The sequence below is a fragment of the Podospora pseudoanserina genome, chromosome 1 (assembly GCF_035222485.1).
Source record: "Podospora pseudoanserina strain CBS 124.78 chromosome 1, whole genome shotgun sequence".
Lineage (NCBI taxonomy): Eukaryota > Fungi > Ascomycota > Sordariomycetes > Sordariales > Podosporaceae > Podospora > Podospora pseudoanserina.
In genome coordinates this window covers 6,357,581-6,379,785 of record NC_085920.1, presented here as the reverse complement: position 1 = coordinate 6,379,785, position 22,205 = coordinate 6,357,581, and the positions used below count along the sequence as shown (strand labels likewise).

The window sequence follows — 22,205 nt, the reverse complement described above, 5'->3', positions numbered from 1 at the left end:
ACAACTTGGAGTCAGATCCTTTTTTGCAATCCCCACCATCACCATCATAGTGATGGCTTCACGAATTATTGGAAATGCGTTGACAAATCAGGGTCTTTTTCTCTTAAGTAATAGCGTCAAAGACGTGCAGGGAGAGGCAAGGTGCTGCATATTCGGAACGGGTATGCAATGCACAAATGTCTGGGGTGCATAGGGGTTGCTGAGGAAGCGAGGAGGTATTCTGCGTCTTCGAAATGTCTTTATTTTGGTCAAAGATACTATCCAACAAATATACTTCCTTCAATTTACCTTGTCATTAAATTCAATCATCTAGCTGATCCGAAATATCCACCGCCAATCTATCCTCTACACGCCTGTCAGCCATACTCGCTACCTCTGGTATCCCAATGAAATACCACCGTCAGAAGCTAAGCACATGAGATATCACGAAACATGGGAAAGCAGGACAGTCAAGCATCAAAAATGAATGATCAATAAAACTTGTGCTTTTCTTCCTTGCTCGACACAGGACCCCATGAGACTCCTAAACTCCATTGCTCTTCCACAAGTATCATGCACGAATCCCGGTTCGACCAGTTCACCAACAAAAAAAACAGCCAACATCAAAAAGCCACCAAACCCCATGGTCACCAACGTTGCTACCTCGCCGACGACGCAGATGAAGAACCAGGCTTCTCCTCATCACCCTTCTCGGTCATGGCCGCACTCGAAGGCGTCGAAATGCTCGCCGGTGTCATCATGATCTCTCCACCCTTGCCAGTAACAGCCGCAGCTCTCTCCTTCTCCGATGGCTCCCGGGTGTTTCTGAAGTAATGATGCACCTCATCTGTCCACTCATCGTCACTCAAATCATCCATCCCAGTCGCATCACCACCCGCCTCCTTCTGGGCACGAGCTCTTTCCTTGCCCTCCCACTCCTCACGAATGTCCTCAATCTTCTGCCTGCGGTCCAGCTCAGGGTTGTAGTTCTTGCCTACACCTCTCAACCGCTCCCAGAGAGACAGGTGCTTGGGGTGAACGGCAATGCCATGGTAATCCTGGTCGCGACCGGCGCGGATGTAGGCCCAGCGACGCTCTTGCTCCTTAAGATCGAGGCCGGTGGTGTCAGGAAGGAAAAGCCAGGTAAGAAGCATACCCGCGAGACCGAACCATGGAACGACATAGAACTTTGTCTGAGTGTCAATGTAGTTGTACAGAACTGAAGCAAGCAAAGCACCAGCCTTGCCGATGCAAGCGCTGAAGCCGTGGGCAGAGGCGCGGATGGGCGTAGGGAAGACCTCGCCAGCCACGAGGAAAGTGACGCTGTTGGGACCGAATTGGTTGAAGAAACTCGAGAGGAAGTACATGGCCTGAAACGCCTTGATACCGGCCGGAGAGGTATAATATTCGTAGTTGAAGGCGGGGACGACGAACATGATGAAGCACATCAAGAAACCGACCTGCTGCATCATCTTGCGGCCATAGAACTTGTTGTCGATGAGGATAGAGGCGAGATAGTACCCAACAAGCGATACAATGACGTTGTACAAGTTCCAAATCCATCCAGTCATGACGGACTCAGTCGGCCCGCTCAAGACAGCGATAAACTGAGCCTGGAAAAGCTTGTTGCCGTAGAAGAAGACGTCGTTGCAGAACCATGTGCCAGCGGTGGCAAGCAAACGACCGCCAAAGATGTTGCAGGCAAGGCGGAGGGAATCTACATCGTAACCTGTGACGTTGCTCTTCTTCTTGACAGCTGCGAGCTGGCGGCCCGCGTGCGGCATCTTGTAGGCACGGTGGTACACAAGCCATAGCGTACCGACAGCAGGGATGGCAAACGACACGCGCCAAAGCCATTGGGTGGTCGTTGTGCCGTAGGGCGGGTTGCCGTCGCCGTGGTGGAAAATCAGGAGGAGAATGATCAGCAAAGCCTGGTTGAAAAACTGACCCCAACCTTGCATCAAAAAGGCCATGGTGACCTTGCGTCCGCGGTGAAGACGGTCCTCTCTCGTAGACAGCTTGCCGGCGGAAACCGCGTTTTCCATCGATGAAGTAGCAGTAATAGGATATTCACCACCAACACCGAAACCTGTGATCACTCGTTAGCCAATGTCCAAACTCCCACCGGTTCTCTTCCCAAACTCACCATAGAAGGACAAACTCCAAGCATAGCAGATAACCCAGCCATTGAGATCCAGGCCCCAACTCGCCGTGATCATCAGCAAACCCACAAACATGATCGCAGCATCCTGAATCAACCCCCATCGTCTGCCAATCCAATCTCCAATAACCCCCACAGCCATCTGGCCAACCATAATACCAATAACCTCCAAATACGTCACCGAAGCAACCCAGTTGGCGCTGCACTCGGTCGCGTTCTTCCCCCAGCACTGCGGCCAGGTAGATCTGAACAGCGGCTCCAAATTCCCAATACTGAACAACACATAACCCTCCAATCCCAGCCCGGCACCAGGCAGCACCGCATTCGTCCAGTACCACGACACCGGGCTCAGCGGATCCTCCTTCATCATCCTGCCTATCGCCTTGACTTCCTCCCAGGCCTCCTTGTTCTGCACATTGTTCACAAACTTGACCCGCTCCTTGAGTGGGAGGTCGGCCCAGTACGTCCCCTCGGGGGTGTAGCAGTCGTCCGGGTGGGTGAGGTACGAGAAGATGGCATGTTGCTGGTCCATGCTGACGGATTTGGGGTAGTGTTCGTGCTCGTCGCCGGTGGAGGGGCCGTGGGGGACAGGGATCTCTCCCGCCCCGGGGGCGTGGTGACGATGGTGACGGAGGAGGTCGGCCATCTGCCGATTCTGTACGTAAAAATCCCCCCGCGCTTTGGCAAACAAACCAGATGCTCAGGTTCGAGCTGGTGATAAAAAGGAAGAGATACCGAAGATAAGGGTAGTTGTAGGGGAGGGTGTAGAAGAAAAAAATAAGGGAAGTGGGAAGGGGGAGAAAAGGTAAAGTTTAAAACCGAGCCAGTGTCCCGGCTAGTCCACTAGTCGTTCGTTGAGACTTGCGGAAGGAAGAGGGGAAGGGGAAGAAGGGGAAGAAGGGGAAAAGGTCAAAACGTTTTCAACTTCCTTTTAAGTAAAGTAATCTGTGGGTAGGTGTGGGTGTTGTGTACTTTGTAGAGGGGAAGGTGTGATGGAGCACGGGAGGCGGGAGAGGGGTCTTGATGGATAAAACGTCCACTCCCTCGGGGCCAGCAGCGACGATGGCCGATGTGAGGAGGGGTGGGGATGTGGTTTTTTTTTTCTCTTTTCACGAAAGAAAGCTTACCGCAGGACAGGGTTTGTCTTGTCACGGGAATCTACGCAGCGGGCAGTGGCACAACGCCATGGAGTCTAAAGAGAGGGGCGTTTGGTCACTTTTTGGCGAGTTTGGAGGCGTGGTATCGCCCTCTCAGCAATTTCTACAACTTGCTCGACTGCCGGCCACCTTGCCACTCCCCCCATATTTTGTGCTCTGCCCCATACGGAAAGTGGTCGCGTGGGCCGCTTTTCAACGAGCAGCCAGGCGGCAGCTGCCTGTCGCTACTGATGTGAAGCTCCAAAGCTTTCACAAAGCTTTGCTTTCAGGCCTCGGCACCAACACTTCTCTCGGCGGTGACTCGATCCATCTTTATCAGTCTTTACCGCCCGATCAGCTGGAAACTGATAGTCAAGGCCATCATCGTCCAATCTTCCCATTCAGGGGTCCGCACCCCTTGAAGAGCCTGCTTTGGTCTGCCACCGAGCTTCGCCTAAGCACCGGCCCCTACCTTCGCCTCCAAGAGTCAGAGCTTTAGACAAACTCGCATGGAATATTGCTGACTCTTGCTCGGCCTGCGCTCCTGTGGTGTTCGAGGCGGTCGAGGCAAGTCCCGTGCACGTGGACACTTCTTGACACTGGTGGGGGCTCGCGGGGTCAAGGATGGTCCTAGGACTGAACCCGCAGCTAGGACAGTCAAGCCACCCCCAAGAGCTCCCAAGACAACAACAAGCAATGTCGCCAATGCTTTGCCAATGCAATGCCAATGATGCCAATACAGCCAAGTGAGCTTATTTGTGCTTGGCTTTCTGTGCTACTCAGGTTGTTCTCATAGGGCAGACTGTGCAATGCTGATCCGGATGTTGAGCACGCGACACAGGAATATGCTGTCCGCCAGCTCCCATGAATGCGGCCGAATGTACAGCATGTTCGGGGTCACATCCCTACCATCCGTAAACTCAACAGCGGGCACCCTCGGGGCTATTCTGATCCAATAGTTTACACACGTGGGTGGACTTCGAGAAGGTGGATAATATATGGTTGTTGGCCTGTGGGGAAGACGAAAAGGCGGAAAACTTCAACGGAAGTCGGCACACACTTCACAGCAGAAGCCCTGTGTGAAGTCATGTCGTGTTGCAGTCAAAAAATGTCTCGGCTGCTGCAAGCCACAAGGACCCCGAGCCGCATACGGAGAAGCCCGGCCGGCTAGTCACAGCTCACCTCACGCTACCCAACCCTCAAGGAGAGCGCCTCCTATCCTCCTGTCTTAACCTTACACTAACTCGCCAGCTTCTCGTGGACAGGCCATCTCAGTGCACAGATATATCACCATCATGAGAACAGCCGCTTTGCAATCTAGTATCTTATATTAACACTCTCACCCCCCAAGCCCTGTGACCTAATCCCACAAAAGGTTACATCCTCTGCAAAAGCGTGCTTACTATCATCCCACAAATCGCTCTGCAAAGCACGCTCAAAAAAACGGGGGGTATGCGACATACAACATTCAAGAAGCACACAACAAAACCCGCAAAAGCTCAACTCATCTCAAATCAATTTGTTCAAACGAACCATCTTCATCGCCAAAATATCACACTCCAAAATGTATCTGCTGTGCAATACAACGTTCAATCCCTCCTTCCTTGTCGGGCAAACACATGTGCCTAAGTCAGCTTGCAAAAAAAAAACATATCTGAAACAACACTACCATCTTCCTCATCCCAACTTCACTTCTTGATGCTCGACTAATCAACTCGTACACACTATGCCAAAAAAAAAATAACAAATGAAAGAGCAAAAGCAAAGAGTTGGTTCGTGATGCAGTCTTCAGCTTCCATCAAGCTTCCTTCCCGCCAGTAAAACGCCGCGCTGACTCAAAATGAAATATTGAGCGATGATATGTTGACAAGACAATGAAAGGAAATCTTGGGTTCGTGTATGTGTTATGTGTATGTGTGTGTTTGTGGTTGGGGCTTGTAGCGGCAATCTAAATCCCAGAAAAAGGCAAGACGTTGTCTCTATCGGTTACCCGCGCAGGGGGGCGAGGAGTCGGGTCTTCGTCAATGGACGCCATGAATGCCAGGGTCGAATTGGGACGGGGAGTCTCATCCACGTCGATATCTGCCTTGTCGACGTTTTCTCCTTCAGCAGCCGGTGGCGTCTCTACTCCCTCGTTGAGATCCTCCACCACCTTGGAAAGCGGCGTGATAGGAGTTGGGGCAATCTCCGGCGCGATACTCTCGGGGAATTCAAGCTGACCTTCATGATTCGGCGTGGCTACTTGTGTCTGAGGCTCTAGCATGCTGTCGTGGCTGTTTGCCCTCATCATCTCGATGCCAAGCTTGGACGAGGGCAGCTGTTGCTTAGCGCGCGAGTGTTTAGCGGATGGAGAGGCCGGGGTACGGCCAGTCCCCCCCGCATCCAGCTCGTCGTCTTCGTCATCAGCCGAATCAACATTGCCCTCGAACCTCCGTTTTTCGAGCGACTCGCGCCTCGCCTTTAACTTCTCAAAGGAACGCTGAGGCATCGGTCCTTTCTTTTGGAGCGGCGAGTGTTCCATCTGGCTTGGTGCTGATTGCTGAGTCACCAGATGAGGGAGCGTGGGAGACCTCATCGGCTCGCCTTGGCCCGACAATATCTCCTCGCCACCTGAGATGCCAAGTCCGCCGCCCTCTTCCCAGTCACCAGTGGCTTTCCTGCTGATCAGAACCGGAATGTCGTCTGTCATGACGGACTCCGAGTCTCCATATAGACTAGATGCGATTGAGTCCTCCCGGAAGCTGCTGCTCGAACGATTGGCATATCCAGACGAATTAGAGGTGGGGCTGTCCTCAAGTCGAAAGGTTTCCTGTTGTCGGAGACCCGAAGGAACAGGATGCGGCAGCGGCAACGATGTTTGAGTTGTGTTGACCAGCTGGCCGGGCATGGGCGCTTTCCACTGACAAAGCGAACAAAGAACCTCGGTTAACTTTGATGAGCTGATCGGTTTCTCGATGAGCGAGTCAAAGAGATAAGGCCCGTTCAGATCCTTCAAGTAGGCTGTGATCGCAACAATGGGAGTATGGGTGTTTGCATGCTTGGTCTCGCGTATCATACGGGCAACGTCCCAACCTGAAATCTGCGGCAACCTAAACTCCAGGAAAATGATGTCGAACTTGATGTCGCTCATGGCGTACCGAATGGCCTCAGGACCTGTTGATACGGCAACGGTACGGCACCGCAGCTTCTCCAGGAGTTTTTCCATCACCATGCGGGAGATGGGATGATCATCGCATATCAAAACGTCGAGAGCACGGAAAATAGGAATGCCCTCATTTGCCGCGATATATGACATGCGTCTCGAGCTTTGACGCCGTCGTTGAACTCTGAGCAGCGCATTGGCCTTGTCGCCCTCGTTGTCCGAGGATGATGGTGACATGTCAAATACTTGGCTGCGACGATTCTTATGAGCAGCCGCCAAGAAGAGATCTGCTGCCACCGGGCTACCTTCTTGCGAGCCCACCGTCAACGAACGGGAACGTCCGCCGACGGAGCTTCCGCTGTGCCTGGGAGTAGACATCAGGTGATTCGGCATTGGCTTTGACGGTGACGAGAGCGGCAGCGGGGGCAACCCTCCCCCACGACTTTTCACCGGGGACGGGGAAGCAGCAACACTAGTGGCCGCTTTCTGCAGACTAGGCGGAACGCGGGGTAGATCGAAGAAATTTCCCGGCTGCAGTGAACTTGTCGTTGTTGAGGGCTGCGATGTATTCGAGTTCGCAGAGGCCTTGCGTCTGTTCTCGCCTTGGCCTGCCACAAAAGAGACCAATAGGGGCGACGAAGGCTGGGAAGCACGACTGGGAGACGAGTTGGCGTGGCTCAGACCAGAGGGCGACTGGGGCCGTTGAGTAGCTTTGGCATTGGATAGCGTCCGCTGAACCGGATTGGCAATGATGGGACTACCCTCAAGGCCTGTTCCGGGAGAAGTAAGGCTGTTGTTGCTCGCTCCGCCGGGACTGATGGGTTTGTTTGAGCCCGCGAGAGCTTCTGCGCGCAGTTTCTGGATCACATCCTTGTTCGCCTTTTCGAGAACAGGCAGGTTCTTGAAAGTGAAATTCCCAAAGTCATCAGCGGCCACAGGTTCGCTGAGCCTCCGGCTACTCTTGTGGTCTCTAACGTGCGGAGGAATGTGCAGAGGCATCAAACCACGCTTCATGGAGTTGACCTGGGATCTAACCCGAGACAGGGCATCGTGCGGTCGGTCAAAATTGTCGGAAAGGGGGCCACCGGGAGGGGGCGAGCTCTGATCCTCCATCTCTTCCACAAAAGACTGGAGCGTGGCGCCACGGGAGTCGAAGTACTCGGTATCCTCAGGGTCTTCCGGCTGGGGCACAAACTCGGCCTCATCCTGAAGCAACGTGTCCCAGTTCACACCATTGAACCAAGGATGATTACGGATTTCCTCGCCTCCGCTCTGGAACTTATCGTCCTTGTTAGCACCCAGTCGTTGGCTGGGATCCATACAAAGCAGCTTGTTGATGATATCTTTGGCCTCGGGTGATATCTCTGGGTCCATCTCAGGAAACGTCATTCTCCGGGCAAGAATGTTCTCAAATACCTGCTCGGCCTCACCGGCGTGGAACGGCGGGATGCCGTAGAGGAACTCGTACAAGATGCATCCAACGGACCACCAATCACTGGTTTCGTCTTGAGGTTCGCCTTTGATTGTTTCCGGAGCAAGATAATCCGGAGTGCCAACGAAGCGGCGGGTGGTATCTTCGGGGTCAAACAGAGCCCAATTTGGCGGCGCCATTGATGGCTGCGGAGGAGTGCCCCTGTGGGACTCGAGACCGTTGTGTGAAGTGACGTGGGAAAGGGAGGCAAAGTCTGGGGATGCGCCAGGCTCAACTTCACTCCCCTCGGCAGGGGAAAGAATGGCCGATGATGAGTAGCTCACTTGAGGATCAGCCAAAGATAGATTCCCAATCATCTGCGACAGTGCTTCACTACCGCCACTGTCGCTGCGCTGAGTGGACACACGACGTGGTTCCTGCGACAATGTGCCAAGGTTGAAGTAGGAGGGTGGTCCTAGGCTCACGGCGCAATCGCTAGGAGTCATTTGCGGCGTGGAGCCAGGCGAGTGGCTGCGGCCGTGAAGGTCCATGGAAGTCGACCTGGATGATGCGATGGATGTCGACCGAGCGAACGGTCCTTGCTTGAGCAAGTCGGGGGCAGCATCAGTGCCGCTGTTCAGTGCCCGCTTCTGCCTACCAATCAAACCCATCCGTGAAAGACCGAAGTCGGTCAACTTCAAGTGGCCCTTCTGATCAATCAGCAGGTTATCAGGCTTGAGATCTCGGTGAACGATTCCGCGGCTGTGCAAGTGCTCAACACCGAGAACAACCTCGCCCAGATACTTCTTTGCCCATTCCTCAGATAGACCGCCCAGAATCTTGATGAGTGCCGCACAATCCCCTCCATTGAGGTACTCCATTACGAGGTACAGGTAGTCTTTGCTCGAAAAGGTCCAGTATAGCTTGGCAACAAAGTCGCTTTCACCTTGCCACATCATGATGGCCCGTTCCGCTTTAACGTTGGTGACCTGATTCTTGGCGACCATGTCAGCTTTCTTGAGTACTTTGATGGCAAAGTACTCGCCTGTCGACTTCTTTTTGGACAAATAGACGCTACCAAACGCGCCTTTGCTGATGGGCTTGATGATCTCGAAGTCTCTGATCGATGGAGGCACGGCCTTGGCTTGAGGCGCTAGTCGTGGCGATACAGGCGGTTTGATGCTCAGGGGCAAGTCCCCGGTGGATGCCGAGACAGCAGCCGAGGATTGTCTTCTGTGGTGAACATGATGGGGAACGCTCGGCGAAGTGAACTCGCTATGTGTGAGCAACGGGGACGCCTCAGGAGACACAAGAGCGTCCGAGGAGAAGGGAAAGTTACGGGGCTTGTGAATCCGAAGGGGGGACGACGGCGGACCCATACGTGATGGTGATTCCTGCCGCCGCGGAGACACGGCTCCGGGGAGAATCAGGCTTCTGCGATGATGTTGTCGCGAACTTGCCTGCCGGCGGAGATCACTGAACTCGGACATGGGCGAGTCTGTCCGCGGTGGCGGCCTTGACGCCACGGATGCTGATCGCAAGCTTCCATCGCTGTCCGCACCCGCATCGCTCTCAAAAATCATTGATTCTCGTCGAGACTGATTCGCACCCGAAAAGTTGGCTGTGGCACCTCGGTGAGATCGCGGCGTTGGGCACTCTCGGGGACTGCTTGATCTCGTAGAGTGGACAGCAGACGAACGCCGTCTTTCAGGATCTTCATCAATATCTGCATTTTCTAATGCCAAAGCCAAACCAGAAGGGTGCTCATCAAAACTTCCCACAAAGATATCCTCCTCCCCCCGAGATGGCGCAATGACGGCAGCCTCGTCTTCATCCTCGGTCGTGTCACTGAGGGGATGTCCAGAGGCAATCCTAGCCGCACTACGCAAGGCTTTATCGATACAGTTTTGAACGATAATGGCAAACTCGACGCGAATTCGCTCGGCATACTCCAAGATTCGTCGGTGACGGAATACGGCCTCCACCTTGTCCCGAGCTACTTTTTCTGTATCACTGCAAAGCAGGGCAAGCCCCTGCTCCTGTTCCAGTGTGTTGGTTCCTGGGGTCTCCCACTGTAAAACCTGCGTGATATGCCCTTCCGACTGAGGGGACTGCGTGCGAATTTCACCGTCTGGCTGGGGCGACTCCTTGATGGCCGGCGTGCTGATTTCAATGGCTGTATCGCAAAGATCCAGTAAGAGCTCAACAATCCGGACCTGCGGCCTGCGCACGGCGAAGGACCGCGCTCGCGCATGTCCAAATCCAGACGATCGTTCTCGCGACCGACCTGCGCCAAGGATTGGCGATGATGTGCCCGGGGAAGAAGTAGCCGATGTAGGCGCCCTAATAAGCAACCCTTTGTATTCAGCAGCCAATGGCGGCGATGGCTCCCCTACCAAGGAGCGACTTCGCCGAGTGTCTCCTAACGCGTCGAGAACCTTGACAATCGCGCTCCTGTGCTCGGTCAGATTTTCTTGCGCCATCTGAACATCCATCTCAGCTCGATGTTCCTGCAAGCAGAGGTCTGTGTGCTTCTCAAACCACCACGGGGAAATCTGACGTTCGCAAATTCGGCAAAGAACCGGAAGGGGCGGGGGATGGAGGGCTGGATCGTCAAGTCCGGATTCTGCGAGTTGGGTCAGGTAACTCGCCAACACTTCAGCGCCGGACCCGAGAGAATCAACGATAACCGGTGGTAAATCAATCTTGATCTCTCGTGGGGCTACCCAGGGTCTGATCATCCACATGCTCTGAAGAGAAAGCATTAGCGCCTGGGTCGAGAAATAGCATTCATCTGATGCAACTCACATGGCTTTCTCCCTCAGACGCACCACTATACACCATGATACCCTGGGCCTCTAGCTCAACAGTAGGGAGGGGCATTTCCTCAGCAGGCTCTCCAATCATCTCGACCGGGTAAAGCTTTGCCATGGGCCCCAGCTTGACAGCAAATCGTATAAACTGGCTGCGCCGGTCATCGTCTTTCATGTCCTGCACAACCTTGGAGAAGATAGTCGGGTCTTCGCTGACAACAAGGTCGGCAATTGGTGTTCCAATGACGGATTCTGGTGGTGTCCCAATCACATCAACCCAGGATGGGCTCACCCATCGAATCGTCCCATTGAGGTTAAGATCCAGAAGGACATTGAGAGTCTGCTCGGCAGCCTCTCGGAGCTCCTCTCTCTCCTCACGAATGTTCTCGCTGAACGATCTCTCCATGCCGCCGGCCCGGAGCGAGTTCAAGGCCGGCGGGGCCAGCATGTTGGGTGGGGTAGGCTCTTCTTCCATTGCAGTAAAGTGGCTATTCTGGCGGCTCCTTATTCATTCGACAACATGGACAATTGTAGACTGGGTGATATCCCTCGACAAGGTAATCTGAAGGGCTGGTGGCGGATGTAGATGTATACGACAGGCGAGAGGATGGACTCAAGGGTATCCCCTGGCGGTTGGGAGGCTGAGCATCGAGGGACTTTCCGTTGCAACCTGTCTCTTTTTCTGGCCGGCAAAGAACGTTGTTTGTCTGTCAAGCAGACGGTGAAATTGGTCGTCGAAGGTTTCTCGGCGTGTGGCTGGTAACTGGAGAGCAGGCAAATGCTCGCAGGTGGGGCCGGAGCAGGGCAGTAGAGGCCCAAGATGCCAAAAGCTAGAACCCAGCACAAGCCTGAGACATGCTGTTCTTGACGTGAAGGTATCGCCGCCGTGGATCGGGAGTAGGTGGTCGTTATTTCGCGCTGGCTTGGAAGTGCTCACTCTGGGGGCATGGACAACAGCAAAGAACCACTCGCTTTGCCCGAGAAGACAGGCTGGGCTCAATGGCGGCTCTAGGGCGGGCAACTGTGGAGCAGAACGACCGCGGGACCTCGTTATCGATAGCAGCTAGAGCACGTACAGCACGCACGCCGCTCGCACGCCCTCGGTCACGGTTTGCTGTGGGCACAGGCCCAAGGGACTGTCGGGAAAACGACTCGATCGCGGGGCTGTGATTCGGTTCGACGCGACAATTCTCAGACAAGGCGGGCAGCAAGACACGAAACAGCTGCGGGAGGAGTCTCTCGGCAAGGATACGGCCTGGCTGTGCTGGCTGTGTTGTCCAGAGGTGTCGTCGTCGTTGACTCGGGCTCAGGTGGGTTTTGTTGTCCCAGCCAAAGTTTAAGTGGGGAGGTCCTTTGTTTCCTTGGCCCTTGGCAGGTTTGTCTGTGGGTGATTGGCGAGTTGATGGGTGCGCGTGGTCAGCGAAAAAAAGCAACCTTACCGACCTGTCCGGCACCGGTGCTGTCTGTGTCTGGGTCTGTCTAGGTACCAGGTATCTGTCTGTGCCACTCGCTTCTCACTTCAATCTGTGGCTCAGGAAATTCTATCAGATTATCCCCATCCAGAATGTTTGTCCCCGGCTTTGCTTGCCATCTTCTTTCCAAGAGATAGGAAAGAAGCAGTTCCTGACGAAGCGAATTGGACTGACTGGCTCTCTTGCTCTTCCCTGCGTATGCGTGGGGTACCGTTGAAAGCGGGGAAGAAGCCGGTCTTGTCCAATCAGCAGTGCGTCAGCTGCTGCTTCCAGGATGTTCCCTGGCAGTATCAGTACCAATTATGTGCTAGCGGGTGTTCCGCGAACCAAGGTAGTGCTACAATTTGGCAGCTTCAGTCTCAAAAAACAAAACAACAATGCCAATTCAGCCCGTTGCCGTGGTCTGAAGGAGGAGCTTAAGATAGCCATAACACGGCTGTTTTTTCAGGTTGTCTCGACCCCTTTTTCCTGTCATGCTTTGCATGCCCAGGGTCTGGCTGTCGGATTGGAGTGGTCACTCAGTTTGGCACTTGGCGGGGTAAAGTCCCCCAAACCCGAATGTGGATTTGGTCATGATCTGGATCTCCCACCACAACAGGAGCACTGACCACACGTGTGGTCAGCAATTGGGGGCACTTCAGACAGACTCGGAGTTCTGAGAAATCGTTTTCCTGTGTCTTTGAAACGTTCAACATGTCATCGCTCAGTTTTTGATTACCCTCTCCTGGGGTTTGCCGAATTGCTGTGGGCCGATCAAAAGAAACGACTCGGTTGAGGAAACAGATCTACCATCACAACAAACGTCACCCCCTCCATCAAGCCACTCGTTGGCTGATTCTCTTTATCCTGCATGACTTTTAGTCGCACGAGACAACCAAATGACACCGGATCAGACCCAGTCAACGTCTATCCAGCCCATGGCTTGCTTTCTTTACCATTCCCGCTGGCAATAACCATATCTCGGCCGATTGAACAAGCTCCCGTCACTTGCTCCTCTAGATTGGCTCTGCTACCCGAAGACCCCTCCTTTTCCCCAGAAATTCATCTAGACCGCCTCGATCATCGCTCGATCCTCAGACAAACGCATCCACAGATGACTTCATAGGCGTTCCTCAAGCTGTGTCGAACTCGAAGTTAGCCCACAGACGGACCCCTCCGCGTTGCCAATCGAAGAAGTTCAGGGTGGAATGTCTTGGGACGCACAATGGCCAGTAGGGAGGGGTTGGAGAGCATCCCGATCTGGAGCCAAGAACTTATCACTGCTGATGCAGCATGCTTGATGTAGCAGCAAAGTTGAGTGCATTGTTGGGATGAGAGGTCGGTCACCGCTCCTGTAGGTGGCATTTCCCTGCAGCAATGCAAGCACGCCGGGTGATAGTCTGATGCGGAGTTTCCAGCGGTGCCCGCAGCAAGCAACAAAGAGTCATCGTCGTTTTGTTGCAGCGTCCCCCTCCTGAGGCTATTGAGCTGCGTTGCCATCATACTATTGAGGCGGCTTGATGGTGTGTCTCGGTGGAACGAGTCTGCATACACAATGCAACCCAACACATGGCATACGAAGGGCCCTCTCGTCCATCCCACCACGGTCTCATCCGCTCGACGCCTTTTCAGTTTGGATCGTCGCTACCCAAGCACAGCACAGACGGCTCTGTCAAACTTTGGGGACGACTCGGCTGTCTATGAGCATTGGATGGGTGACCTCACCCCGTTCCGTCGTCACGGCTTTGCTCTTCCGGAAGCCGTTGGAGATTCGAGACTTCAGCCGACATCTTTCTTCCTATCTCTTCCTCTATTTTGGCCTCCCTGTCTCCGACGATATGACGACAGACATCTCAACAGTCGATTTTTCAAAAGGACTGCACATCCCTTAGCGCCACCAGCCCTCTTTCAACATCGCTCAAAATGAAGTGCAGAACTTCCACAACTACTAATAATCACCACCACGTGACGGTGCAATTGACTCCTATTCCCCGTAGTTTACCCCTCTTCCCCCTCAACCCTGATCTCGATCGCCCGCTTGCACTGGGCTCTTCCCCGTAGTTGGTCCGCGGACAACCTAAGCGGACTGGGCTTTGTCGCAACCCCAAAGGTTCCAGACCCTTTCCCGACTAACCGTCACTCTTTGACGATCATTGCGGGATAAAAGGTGATAGGCGTTGCTGCACATACGCTTGTCAGACACTCAAACAACTTTGATTCCCCTTGTCTCTACCTGTTACACACCTGACAAGCCACAAGCGAAGACCCTGTGTAGGTAATAGCAAGACATCTGATCCCCATCGACGGCCTCCCCTCGTGATCCCCCACTTCTGTTTGCTCAACTTCAGCTATTGGAAGCTGCAGTGCCACCATACCTCGAATGCCCACCCCAAGCTCGGACAACTCCTCTTGCTTATTAGCCACCTCTACTGGGCCAAGCAAAGCTGTGGTCCCGGCGGCCTTTTTCACAGCAGAATCAGCTATCTGGTTAGCTTTGCTGTTCGGTGCTGTTGTGGGACATCAGGATGCTATAAATGTCTCAAGATTGCTGTAAGCTTTGGGCTTTCCCGTTTGACGATGGCTTCAGCTTCGTGTCCTGGCAAATGAAAAGCCATGGACACACGGTAGTCAGGCTTCAGACCACCACAAGACGGAAAGGTTTCCCGGGAGTTGCTGGATCACAACGGTCTCTAGGGGCCCTAATGCCATCCAAAAAGACATATCACATCTCCCATTGCATAGCTCACCGGACAGTTTTCCCCGCTCAAGGACGTTGGGCTCGCAGTTGGGGGCGTCATGATCAATAACGTACTGTACCACAGCATACCTTCGTTGAACCCCAAGTCACCCCATCATCACATTCACCACATTCACATGCTCATCTCATAGCTGGCCTCAGTCCATCTTGCAAACTGGTAGCAATGGTTGTGATGATACAGCTTGTAGGCTACACCAATCAAAAGTGAACCAACACCTTCAATAATCCAGGACAGTCAAGAATTCCCCACGCTCACGTTCGAGAGTCCTCATCCACCACCCTCCCCATCCCCCCAAAAATCCCGTCAGTCTTCCTCAGCACATCCACACTCGCCCACCTCAACCTCCTCGCCTCAAGCCACCTCCCCTTCTCCACCCACCTCTGCTCCAACCACTTCGCCAGCCCGGCCGCATCCCCCGGCAACTCCTCAATGGGGAACCTCCTCACATGTACATGAAATCGATACCCCACCCCCCCTTGCTCCCTAGTCAGACTCAATTTCGGGACTGCAATCGTCTCCCACATCGTCGGCGCCTTTTGAAACTCCTCCCCACACTGATACGCCAACGTCAAATCATACACCGCCTTGACATGCGGCGCCTTCCTCAAATGCTGCACCGTAGCAATAAATCCCCTCGTCCTCGGATAGAGCAGATACTCCGGTTGGGGTTTGCTATTCTGCCTGCACCAGAGCCGCGACTGGAGGTATTTCTCCGGTGTAAACCGTGACCCTTCCGAAAAGGATACCAGCCCTACAAACATATCATTAGCCCCTCATCATCATCAACTTTCCCCCCAAAGAAACCTCACAAGTCTTCCACCCTTCTTCCTTCACCCCCCTGAAAACCCTCTCCAACTCCCTCTTATCCCTCGTCCACTCCCTCGTAACAATAGGCATACCCATCCCCCATAATCCCTAACCCAAGAACGGAACCCACTTCAACCCCGCCTTTGCAAAATATCTCGTGCGGCCTCCCATGTTTGCTTTATCAGCAGCAGCTTGGACAAGGTAAAAGTCTGACCAGGCGACGTGGTTTGCTATGACGATGGCGGACTCGTTTGGCAAGGGGGTGTCGCCGGAAAAGGTGATTTCGGCGCTGTTGATCGCAGTGAAGATGTGCTGGACGAAGCGGTAGACTAGCGTGCCGGCGATGAGGGAGCAGAGGGTATGGATTAAGGAGGAGGGGAGGAGGAGTTTGGCGAAGGGGAGCAGGAACAGGGTTAGGTTGGCGAGGCCGGTGGAGAGGAGGAAGGGGGTGACGAGGAGGAGGCCACGGAGGGGATGGGGGAAGAGGTTGGTGAGGCAGGTCATGGTGTTGGGTTGTTGGCTGTATGGATGCTAACAATGAACGATGCGAGGTTATTGTAAAGGTAAGATGGCTGTCACCAGGCTTGAGACAAGCTGGCTGGGTGAAGGGAGAGGGTTTGGCGATGCTCGGAGCACCTTTGTTTTCATCATGATGAAGTGTTCGACCATGGGCGGGAAGAGCACAGCTCAGGAAGGCACGGCTAAGTTACGTGTGTTTTGCAAGGGCAGGAACTCCCAAGTGGTAGGTAGTTGACCTTCCAGGCATCCAAGGTAAAATAATGAAGTTCGTCAATGAAGAAGTGTAGATCCACTAGGTTATTTACGACGCATCATGCACGCGCACCAAAAGGCGGCCGTCATGACTTTAGCTGGAATCTACAAGGCCGCCGCTTCATCAATCCAAATGAGATGACGTCCGTCGAGACTCAGGAACACCCTGGCCGGTCGTTAGCTTGAGACGGCGATATCTTGGCCGTGGGTTAGGTGACAAGCTTGGTGTTTGATCGTTGCGGGAGCGCCACCAGACATAACCCCTGTCCGACTCCACGATTGACCTCGTGTGATCTGCTCAAGGCTCCCATGCCATCTGCTCCATTCTCTACAGCAGAATTGCTTCCAAACCTTGAGTAGAAAACTTATTATATACCAACACATCAATACCAAATTCACCGTACTGTCTTCCCTTTCGAAACACTGGTGTTCTCCTTGTGCATGCTTCCAGCGATAAGACGCGATGCCAAGGAGATACGCAACCCTCATCGCCAAGCTTTCTAGCGCTTCGTGGGGGTCGCCTCTCTGGCTTCCAGAACAATAATCTCGTGATTCACATCATGTTGCTTTTCGAACACAAAAAGACGATGCCTTCTTCAAAATTGTATGGATTCGAGCTCGGTCTCGCCTACAGAAACAACCAAACTCCATAATTCATTTGGCCTGGGAATCCCTGCCTCAGCGAGGAATCCGCCAGCCTTGCCCACAGTGGGATCTTAACCCCACCAAACTCGGGTCCTCTTCAGCTTGGAGACTGGACAGTGATACCTCCCCACAGCTTGGTTGGAAGTCAGCTTCGGTCTCTTGTCCAAAACCATCCAATCGTCTCATCATCTACTATGAGGAGACTTACCGAGGACTTGTCTGTGTCGCAAGACATGTATTCTTTCTGAAGGCCTTGATCGAGGCTAATCAGGTTGATTTTTTTGGCCTCTAACATCTTTCCCTCGGCACCGGTTTCATGATTACTTAGATGCAGATAAACTGCACCCCCAAATTGACTGCCAAGCTCAAGCACGCCAGCTCGCCATTCCAAATGGACCCGGCATGAAGTAGGCGCAGCAATCATCACCAGGCGCCTCCCACCGTCGTTGACGACGGAAACAAGTTCGCAGAATTGTTTACCACCATATTTCCCGTTGCGTCGATTCCTCTGCATGACTTCCCAAGGCTTTTCCAACACAAAATACGTGCGTGTCTTGTTTTCCCAAATAGCCCTCCTCCTCCTAAAACTCGACGGCGTTCAAGTCGGCGCATGAGCTTGCCTCGGCCCCCCCCACATCTTCGTCTAGACCAGATCGCATATCTGTGTATTGTCAATCTTCCCACTGCCGGCGCGCTTCCGGCGCACCAAAAAATACCAGTTCCGAAGGGCCACGAATAGCATTTCCCAGTCTTCCACACCAACAGTTACGACAGTAACAACATGTCTTCATCGTTGTCGCCAGACGACTACAATCTCGATGCGGGACCCTCGGACCAGGACACAGGCCCGCTGTCTTCACTGAACCTCGAATTTCTGAAAAATATCACCGACAAGTCGACAACGAAGGCTGGGCAGCCTCCAAAGCGTCGAGGACCTAAGCCCGACAGCAAGCCTGCGCTGACCAGAAGACAAGAGCTGAACCGACAAGCGCAAAGGTAGGTGTACCTTAGAATCCATGGTTAGCAACACAGTCTCTGACCACTGTCAAATTATAGAACACACCGAGAGCGCAAAGAACGATATATCAAGGCCCTCGAAGACGAAGTCCTTCGGCTCAAACAGGCATTCACTCATGCCTCCCAGGATAAAGACCAGCTGGCTGAGGAAAATCGCCAGCTCAAAGCGCTCCTAAGCCAAGGGGTGGCTGTGGGTGGTCCCAGTTTGTTGGACGATTCTTTAAGCAACCCAAGTCTAGGCTACGAGTCCGGTCCCGCCAGCATCACCGGGAGCTACGCGCCAATATCGAGCAATACAAGCAACTTCACTGCGTCGCCCCTCCCAACCGGCGGAATGGGACACCAGACCGGCCCGTCACCAAACAATGGGGGTATGGGAGGGTTCGAGAACCAACCGAATTCGAATCCGAATCCGAACCTCGATTACGAGCAACTTGGGATCGATTTTGTGTTAACGTAGGATATCCCTTTCATGTTGTATCCATGTGTGCTTGCCTGTTTACATCGCTTTTCTGTTCCTTGTGCTGCCCCCACTTACCTTGCCATATGGCTTTGCGACCAGTGGGAGGGCGGAGGCTCAAGGATGATGACGTGAAGATATGGTAGCGGAGAAGAACGTGAAGCTAACCACTCCGCCACACCTTCTCGGCAGAAGAAAATAGGCTCGAGAGACCTTGCATGGAACACCTACCATGGCTACTTGACCGAACTGTCGAATCGGGCGGAGTCGAACCCTGCGGACATGCTCTGATGGCATCGTGCCCACCCGAGTCGTTTACCCAGATGGCCCCTGAGGTCCCGTTTGGACACAACGACAGTGGAGAAACCAAGACACACAATCATGGTGTCACCGATCATGGCCGTACTGGAGAGCAGCCGCGTACATGGGATTTGGCAAAGCCCGACTTGGCAACGTTGATGGACCTCAGCCAGAAACTAAATCTTGAGGGGGAGATCACACCTGTAATGGCGTGGGGGATGGTGGTGACGCACCCGGGTGTTCATATGTTGAGGATGGAAGATTTTAGAAAGCTGGCTGATGAGTTGGCTGGGAAGGTTAGGTGTTATGGGTATGTTGACTCTCGAGTACTTCTTGGTCGCTTGCCTTCGGCTAGTTACGGTGCTGTTAGAATATGTTTGCTGACATTCACGCAGGTTTGGTTCTGTGATGGAGGAGTTCGAGGTTCGAGATGCGTTGGAGAATGTTTTCTCGACGAAATCGGAGCTTGTACTGGGATATTGACATTGGTTGGGATCTACAGAGCTTTGATGTTTATTTCTCAGGTGTTATCGAGTAACTTGGACGGCGCACTGTATTAGATGTCCCTTTTGTCACTTTTGAAGGTATTTGAGTCCGTAGAAAAGTAAATAGTGTTTTGGGGACATGGTTCCAGTGTTTGTCCTTGTGGGAGTGGTTAGTATTGTCTCCTGACTTGTTATGGACAGAATAATAGGATCGCTTTACCGCTACGACGTATCGGATGACAAGCCACAGGCCTTTCACGGCCTATTATAAGATCTGTGAGCTTTCAACAGAAGCTATTAGACATCAGAGGGTGTGGAAGATGCTTCTGGATGTACTTGACCTCTAGAAAACCGTGTTCTAGACGTGTATGGTACCTGCTTTTCTGTCACCGACCTTCCTGTCCCTCCGCACTGTGCTACCGCAAGCGGTTGCCCCACACCCACAACACCCCACCACGAGAATTTCACTTTTTGAAAAATAGCCCTCTGTCAAACTGCTGCAACTCCGCATTCACGTCGCAACCGCCACAGCACCGGATCTCGGCTCACTCTACGATCACTACTTATTGGACATCATCCGGAGCATACCTTCAGCAGCCCAACTCTTATTCCACATCAACACAACCCAATATGGCTGTCCCACCACCAGGCGAATCGGCCCTGGTCGACCTGATCAACTCGTTGCCCGAGCATGAGGGCACTTGGGGCCCCCCGATTACCACCGAGACTACCCTCAACGGCGTTCCCTACGCCCCATTCTCCAAGAGCGACAAGCTCGGTCGCATGGCTGACTGGACCGACAACAAGGATGGCAGAGACGGCCGTGGTGGCAGACAGCAATTCAACAGGAACTTTAGAGGTGGGTGCTGGATGGACCTGTCGCAAGGGGTCATCGCTCGCATACGTGCGATTTGTATCTGCTATGCGTACTAACATCTGCTCTCTCCAGACCAACAAGTCTATGGTGCCGGTTCCGCTTCTCTGTTCACTCCTCCTGTCGCCGAGGACGAGGCTTCCTTCTCCGTTGTCTCCAACGTTCGCGACTCAACCAAGACCCGCTTCGGCCGTGGTGCCGTGTTCACCCGTGGCCGCGGTGGCCAGCGCGGTGGAAGGGGAGATGCCAGAGCCGCCGGTGGTCGTCAACAGTTCCAGCGTGCCGGTCGCGGTGGGCAATATGGCGGAGGCTATGACAGCCGGGGCGGTGCCCGCGGTGGCGGCAATGCTCGCGGCGGTCGTCGCTTTGGCTGGAAGGATTACGACAAGCCTGCTCGTAACCGTGATGCTTCGATCAACATCAAGCCCAACTGGACCTTGCTTGAGGAGATTGACTACAACCGTCTTAGCAAGCTGAACCTCGAGACGGACGAGGGTGAGGATATCGACAGCTACGGTTTCGTAAATGCCTACGACCGCTCCTACGACAAGCCACCAGTCAAGAATTCGGAGCGCAAGCTTCTTGCGCTTGACCGTGCTGCCTACAACGTCACGACCTCTGTGGATCCTATCATCCAGGAGCTCGCTGACAAGGAGGAGGCGACCATCTTCGCCACTGATAGCATTCTCTCGATGCTGATGTGCGCCCCCCGTTCCGTCTACTCTTGGGATATCGTCATTGTCAGACAGGGCAACAAGGTCTTCTTTGACAAGCGCGACAACGCCGCTCTTGACATGGTCACCGTCAACGAGAACGCCGCCGATGCGCCGCTCGAGGCTTCCGAGGGATCCAAGGATTCTATCAACCAGCCCACCGCGCTCGCGGAGGAGGCTACCTATATCAACCACAACTTTGCCAACCAGGTTGTGCTTGAGCAGCACAAGGTCAGCATGGCTCACGAGAACCCCTTCTACTCCCCCGAGGAGTCCGTGCCCCCTGCGTCCAAGGCCTACAAGTATAGACGGTTCGATCTTTCCACCACCGAGGAGAGCCCCACTTATCTTATCGTCCGCACCGAGTTGGATGCGGTGCAAAAGAGCGCTCTCAACAACGAGAACCAGTTCGTCACTGTCCACGCTCTCAACGAGTTTGACAGCAAGGCTCAAGGCAGCGGTGGTGGCCTTGACTGGAGGACCAAGCTTGTGTCTCAGCGTGGTGCTGTAGTCGCCACTGAGATGAAGAACAACAGCTGCAAGCTCGCCAGATGGACTGTTCAGTCTATTCTTGCCAAGGCTGATGTCATGAAGATTGGGTATGTTTTTGTCCTATTCTATGTATCTGTTGGAACATGTGGTGGCTAACTCTGCTTTCACCAGTTTCGTGTCTCGCGCGAACCCCAAGACCAATGACAAGCACGTCATTCTCGGCGTTGTTGGCTGGAAGCCTAAGGACTTTGCCAACCAGATGAACCTCCAGCTGTCCAACGGCTGGGGTATCGTTCGTACCATCGCCGACATGGTTCTTCAGCAGCCAGAGGGCAAGTACATCTTGGTCAAGGACCCCAACAAGAACATCCTCCGACTCTACCAGGTCCCCGCTGGGAGCTTGGATGACGAGGAGGAGGAGGTCGCCGAGCCGGTTCAGGAGGCGGAGGAGTAGCGTACCTCTAGGGAATGTAGAGCACCGTCGGTGGCGAGAAGGAGGACAAGAAGGAGGACTATGTGATGACACCGGGTATTATACCGCTCAAGAGCAATATTACTGAAACGGAAGCGGATACGGGATACCTCTGTGGTTATGAAAAGCCAGCGTTTTTCCGGATCAGCATTCAATAAAGGGGGTAAAAAGCGGGACCATAGCGTCAAATGCAATACCAATGAACTTTTCTACCAAATGTCTGTAATTGCGTACCGGACGTCGGTCCCAAATGTGAATATGCGAAAGAGTGATGTGCCGTTGGAGTTGTTGAGAGTCTCTGCCACCTCTCGTCGGCT

The 22,205-nt window shown here is 53.6% G+C and overlaps 5 protein-coding genes across 5 annotated transcripts; 2 read left to right on the top strand and 3 right to left on the bottom strand.

The window, feature by feature from the left end:
* Positions 1-221: 221 nt before the first annotated feature.
* QC764_117920 (uncharacterized protein) lies at positions 222-4,354 on the bottom strand. The gene is made up of 2 exons (XM_062943063.1): positions 2,126-4,354; positions 222-2,068 (listed from the first exon to the last, which is right to left on the bottom strand). The coding sequence occupies exons 1-2, from the start codon at positions 2,784-2,786 to the stop codon at positions 639-641; spliced, it is 2,091 nt and encodes a 696-aa protein (XP_062806119.1). The 5' UTR covers positions 2,787-4,354; the 3' UTR covers positions 222-638.
* Positions 4,355-4,915: 561 nt separating this feature from the next.
* RIM15 (rim15, signal transduction response regulator) lies at positions 4,916-13,543 on the bottom strand. The gene is made up of 2 exons (XM_062943062.1): positions 10,638-13,543; positions 4,916-10,579 (listed from the first exon to the last, which is right to left on the bottom strand). The coding sequence occupies exons 1-2, from the start codon at positions 11,115-11,117 to the stop codon at positions 5,225-5,227; spliced, it is 5,835 nt and encodes a 1,944-aa protein (XP_062806118.1). The 5' UTR covers positions 11,118-13,543; the 3' UTR covers positions 4,916-5,224.
* On the top strand, positions 12,614-19,335 carry QC764_117900 (uncharacterized protein; the record flags this gene model as incomplete). Its single annotated transcript, XM_062943060.1, has 4 exons — positions 12,614-18,071; positions 18,132-18,548; positions 18,755-19,162; positions 19,248-19,335. The coding sequence occupies exons 1-4, from the start codon at positions 17,857-17,859 to the stop codon at positions 19,333-19,335; spliced, it is 1,128 nt and encodes a 375-aa protein (XP_062806116.1). The 5' UTR covers positions 12,614-17,856.
* Positions 14,643-16,163, bottom strand: QC764_117905 (uncharacterized protein; the record flags this gene model as incomplete). The annotated part of the gene is given in 3 exon segments (XM_062943061.1): positions 14,643-15,603; positions 15,662-15,767; positions 15,786-16,163. The coding sequence occupies 3 exon segments, from the start codon at positions 16,161-16,163 to the stop codon at positions 15,104-15,106; spliced, it is 984 nt and encodes a 327-aa protein (XP_062806117.1). The 3' UTR covers positions 14,643-15,103.
* A 332-nt stretch (positions 19,336-19,667) lies between the features above and the next one.
* Positions 19,668-22,107, top strand: QC764_117890 (uncharacterized protein; the record flags this gene model as incomplete). The annotated part of the gene is made up of 3 exons (XM_062943059.1): positions 19,668-20,196; positions 20,287-21,523; positions 21,588-22,107. 3 exons carry the CDS (start codon positions 19,668-19,670, stop codon positions 21,868-21,870), a joined length of 2,049 nt encoding a protein of 682 aa, XP_062806115.1. The 3' UTR covers positions 21,871-22,107.
* Between the last annotated feature and the right edge of the window lie 98 nt (positions 22,108-22,205).

Coding starts and splice junctions, on each gene's coding strand:
- RIM15 (XM_062943062.1), bottom strand. CDS start 11,117: ATGGAAGAAGAGCCTACCCCACCCAACATGCTGGCCCCGCCGGCCTTG. Junction 10,580..10,637: donor CGTCTGAGGGAGAAAGCCAT/GTGAGTTGCATC, acceptor CTTTCTCTTCAG/AGCATGTGGATGATCAGACC.
- QC764_117920 (XM_062943063.1), bottom strand. CDS start 2,786: ATGGCCGACCTCCTCCGTCACCATCGTCACCACGCCCCCGGGGCGGGA. Junction 2,069..2,125: donor TTGGAGTTTGTCCTTCTATG/GTGAGTTTGGGA, acceptor GAGTGATCACAG/GTTTCGGTGTTGGTGGTGAA.